Source organism: Limulus polyphemus, unplaced genomic scaffold (genome assembly GCF_000517525.1).
Source record: "Limulus polyphemus unplaced genomic scaffold, Limulus_polyphemus-2.1.2 Scaffold12706, whole genome shotgun sequence".
Lineage (NCBI taxonomy): Eukaryota > Metazoa > Arthropoda > Merostomata > Xiphosura > Limulidae > Limulus > Limulus polyphemus.
Genome location: NW_013678316.1, coordinates 2,256 through 6,421, shown reverse-complemented (window position 1 = coordinate 6,421; position 4,166 = coordinate 2,256). Strand labels below are relative to the sequence as shown.

Here is a 4,166-nt window from a genome sequence, read left to right as displayed (position 1 = left end):
CATTTCAAGTGGTTCAATATAAGTAATCAACACCAGTATATACATGGAGTAACCTTATCTGAGCTAGTGGACATTCAAGTCATTCCAAGTGGTTCAATATAAGTAATCAACACCAGTATATACATGGAGTAACCTTACCTCGGCCAGTGGACATTCAAGTCATTCCAAGTGGTTCAATATAAGTAATCAACACCAGTGTATACATGGATTAACCTTATCTCAGCCAGTGGACATCCAAGTCATTCCAAGTGGTCCAATATAAGTAATCAACACCAGTATATACATGGATTAACCTTATCTCGGCCAGTGGACATTCAAGTTATTCCAAGTGTTCACTCACAGATTAAATTTCAAAATTTAATAAAAAAATATAATTTTAATTAGATTTTAACAACTGTTTAGTCAAATACACTGCATAATTGATATCTTAGTGTTATATAATGCTTATCTAGTTTACTTCATAAATAAAGATGCAAAATAACTTGAAACTTTCATTTCCATCAATACTATTTGCCTGAGATGAACACGTTACACTTCAAATTATCTTTATGTATTTATTTTTGCTGGATACTGAGGTTGTATTAGCTTTTCCCAATCAGACTTCAGAATTTTCAGCGAGCTTGATGTACATTTTAAGTACAAATGCCTTCTGTTTGTCTAAATGTGTCTTTATTGACCTCATATTTACTGTACTGCCCAAATGGACCATCAGAACCTTGGAGGGAGGTGCTGGTAATGTGTACAAATTAGTTACACATTTGAAAATAGTGAGTTGCCCAAAGTAAAGCCAAAAGTTTTAAACACTTCTCAATTACTCAGAAGTTTAGGATTTTTTCATTCTTTATATTACCTTTGTGTTACGTCACCTCTTTGTTTGATAGTACTATAGTGTTACGTCACCTCTTTGTTTGATAGTACCTTTGTGTTACGTCACCTCTTTGTTTGATAGCACCTTTGTGTTACGTCACCTCTTTGTTTGATAGCACCTTTGTGTTACGTCACCTCTTTGTTTGATAGCACCTTTGTGTTACGTCACCTCTTTGTTTGATAGCACCTTTGTGTTACGTCACCTCTTTGTTTGATAGTACCTTTGTGTTACGTCACCTCTTTGTTTGATAGTACCTTTGTGTTACGTCACCTCTTTGTTTGATAGTACCTTTGTGTTACGTCACCTCTTTGTTTGATAGTACCTTTGTGTTACATCACCTTTATTTGATAGTATTTTTGTGTTACGTCACCTTTGTTTGATAGTATTTTTGTTACGTCACCTTTATTTGAAAGTTACAAGAACATTCTTTTATGACACAACATCAAGTAATGACATTGAACTCCAGCAAGTACGGTAAATTATGGCTTACAATGGCAGACTATTCAGATAACAAATCCTTTTTGTATTGGCTGTATTATTAAGTCTATTGCGTTCAAATAACATATACAACATCTTCGGATCTTCTTATTCTTGCAAAACAAATTATAATTATTGATAAAGGTCATGATGTCAACACTGTTGAATATCAAACAATTCAAAAATGATTGGATAAATAAAATGGAACTTTCTAATCAATAATAAGAACATACAAAGTTTAACACAAACACTAAATAAAACTTTATAAGTTTGTTCATAGGGAAACTAGACACAAGTTGGAAAGTTTGTATTAAGTTTTGTGTAAACAGGTTAAGTATTTTTACTCTGAGAACTAAAAAAACAGAAAATATCAGTGATGCTTCCCCCTCTGGTCTAGAAAGAAAAAAAGATTTTTATTATGGAATTTAATGAATTTTTCTTCATACCTCCATGATTCTTTACAGAGTCAATCATCCATGTTGCAGTCTGGATACCTTTCTTTTCACTTGAGTACGAACTAGATTTTATGATTGTGTTGAGCTTCTTTGGCTTTTCTTGTGGTGAAACTTTGAGGGGCAAGCCTTTATAATAAGAACACCAACCAACCATCATGTAAATTTCTCTGTTTTAGTGTTTGCCATTATTTGTTATTAAAATTAACCAACAGATGGATTGAGCTGTGTATTCCACTTGTTACTCAGAAAGATCTTTACTTATAGGCTCTGTCTGTCATCATTTTAGTGAAAACTTTTTAACTCCTAGTTACTTTAATTGTGTATTGCAATACAGAGGGCTGCATCACAACATACTGTATTCTTGTGTTGTTCCTCCTGCCATGTTGCTACACGTAAATAAATCATGGTAGTACACCTTGCAAAATGCAAGAGTGTGAAAACAGCCTAATTCATCACTTAGCAGTGTAACAAGTCAGTAGGGTAAATTACTTATTTCACAAGTGTGTGGAAATAAAGCCCTTGTGTGGCATCATTTTAATAAAAAAATACAGCAGTTCGATATACCAATACACCTGTGATAAAAATTGTTTCAAAACGACCTGGGGGATGTATAAATAATAATTACTTAATACATCAAGTTCGACAGGTCACAAGCACATAAAGTTTAATACTTATAACATTGTACATAGCTTCATGTACAACAACTTTATAGATAGAACAACTCTAGCTGGCAAAAATGAAATATTCCAAACATGCGATCTGTAAGCTTTTCCACACATAATCAATTTAAAACAAGTTTTTAATTACTAAACGTTTTTTTGTTTTTCAAAGTTAGATTTATTTTTTAACAAGCTAATCAGTATACGGAAAAACTGACTTTTTTTAAGACCTTCAATAAAACTGATGACGAACACACAATTTATAAACTTAACAGAATGAAGCCACAGCTCAACTGAAGCACTTTCTAGTCACATTGGCATGAAAGTTCAAGTGTACAGAGCTCTGTAAAACAGGGTGTCCATAAATTACTGAACCGTTTTCTAAACTGAACAGAATAGGAACCACACCAGATAAACACTTGCCATTTGTAGCATGAGGTAGACTGATGTCTGTTTTTTCCCACAAGTTTAGATGGGGGTATACAAAGGACACTGTCTATAACATAAGGGTACCAGATATGGCAACATTGTACGCCTGAATGGCGAACACAATTACAATAATTACTATGGAGATGCTGGTACATATGTAAACATAGATCGATTATTGCCTGTACATCTCCTTTGAGCCGAGGAAAGTTGTATCAACAGCTCAGTTAACAAGTTGGTTCAATGACTTAAGGGCACCCTACATATCAAGGCATGAAAATATGTACAGCTACAGTATGCAGTGACATTTAACAATTTACAGAGACACTGCAACACAAAAAACATTGAGTATTCTTTTTGTAATATAGCATTAATAAATTAGCATAGTTTAATTTATTCATTCAACATTATACGTCTAATTAAATTCAACTTGACTTCATTTGTTTCACTTACCAGCTACATTTATGTTATGTGACTGATGCAGAGATACTTCAATCTCACCATTATGGCTCTCTAGTTGGTTAACTTTGTCATGTTGATCTGGCTGATTAAGTCTTTCATGTTGACCTCGTGCACCTAATTTTGTATTCTGTTCTGGGTGGTTAAGTTTGTTACCCTGCAGTTGTTGGTCAGATTTTTCATGTTGAACTTGTTGGCTTAACCCTGAATTCGATTCTGGGTGATTTAGTTCGTTATGTTGCAGTAGTTGGTCAAGTTTTTCATGGTGAACTTGTTGGCTTAACCCTGAATTCAGTTCTGGGTGATTTAGTTTGTTATGCTGCAGTAGTTGGTTAGGTCTTCCATGTTGAACTTGTTGGCTTAACCCTGAATTCAGTTCTGGGTGATTTAGTTTGTTATGCTGCAGTAATTGGACAGGTTTTCCATGTTGATTTTGCTGGTTTACTCTTGACTTCTGTTCTGGGTGGTTAAGTTTGTTATACTGTAGTAGTTGGTCAAGTTTTTCATGTTGAACTTGTTGGCTTAACCCTGAATTCGGTTCTGGGTGATTTAGTTCATTATGTTGCAGTAGTTGGTTAGGTCTTCCATGTGGAACTTGTTGGCTTAACCCTGAATTCGGTTCTGGGTGATTTAGTTCGTTATGTTGCAGTAGTTGGTTAGGTCTTCCATGTGGAACTTGTTGGCTTAACCCTGAATTCGGTTCTTGGTGATTTAGTTCGTTATGTTGCAGTAGTTGGTTAGGTCTTCCATGTTGAACTTGTTGGCTTAACCCTGAATTCGGTTCTGGGTGATTTAGTTCGTTATGTTGCAGTAGTTGGTTAG

The 4,166-nt window shown here is 34.6% G+C and overlaps 1 protein-coding gene across 1 annotated transcript in view; it reads right to left on the bottom strand.

Moving 5' to 3' along the window:
- Positions 1 to 1,490: 1,490 nt before the first annotated feature.
- LOC111083998 (putative mediator of RNA polymerase II transcription subunit 26) overlaps positions 1,491 to 4,166 on the bottom strand; it is a 4,242-nt gene continuing 1,566 nt past the window's right edge. The window contains exons 2-4 of the mRNA XM_022380764.1: positions 3,339 to 3,783; positions 1,792 to 1,926; positions 1,491 to 1,504 (exon numbers count right to left, since the gene is read on the bottom strand). Of these exons, the coding sequence (XP_022236472.1) occupies positions 1,491 to 1,504; positions 1,792 to 1,926; positions 3,339 to 3,783 (594 nt within the window). The remainder of the gene's footprint in view (positions 1,505 to 1,791; positions 1,927 to 3,338; positions 3,784 to 4,166) is intronic.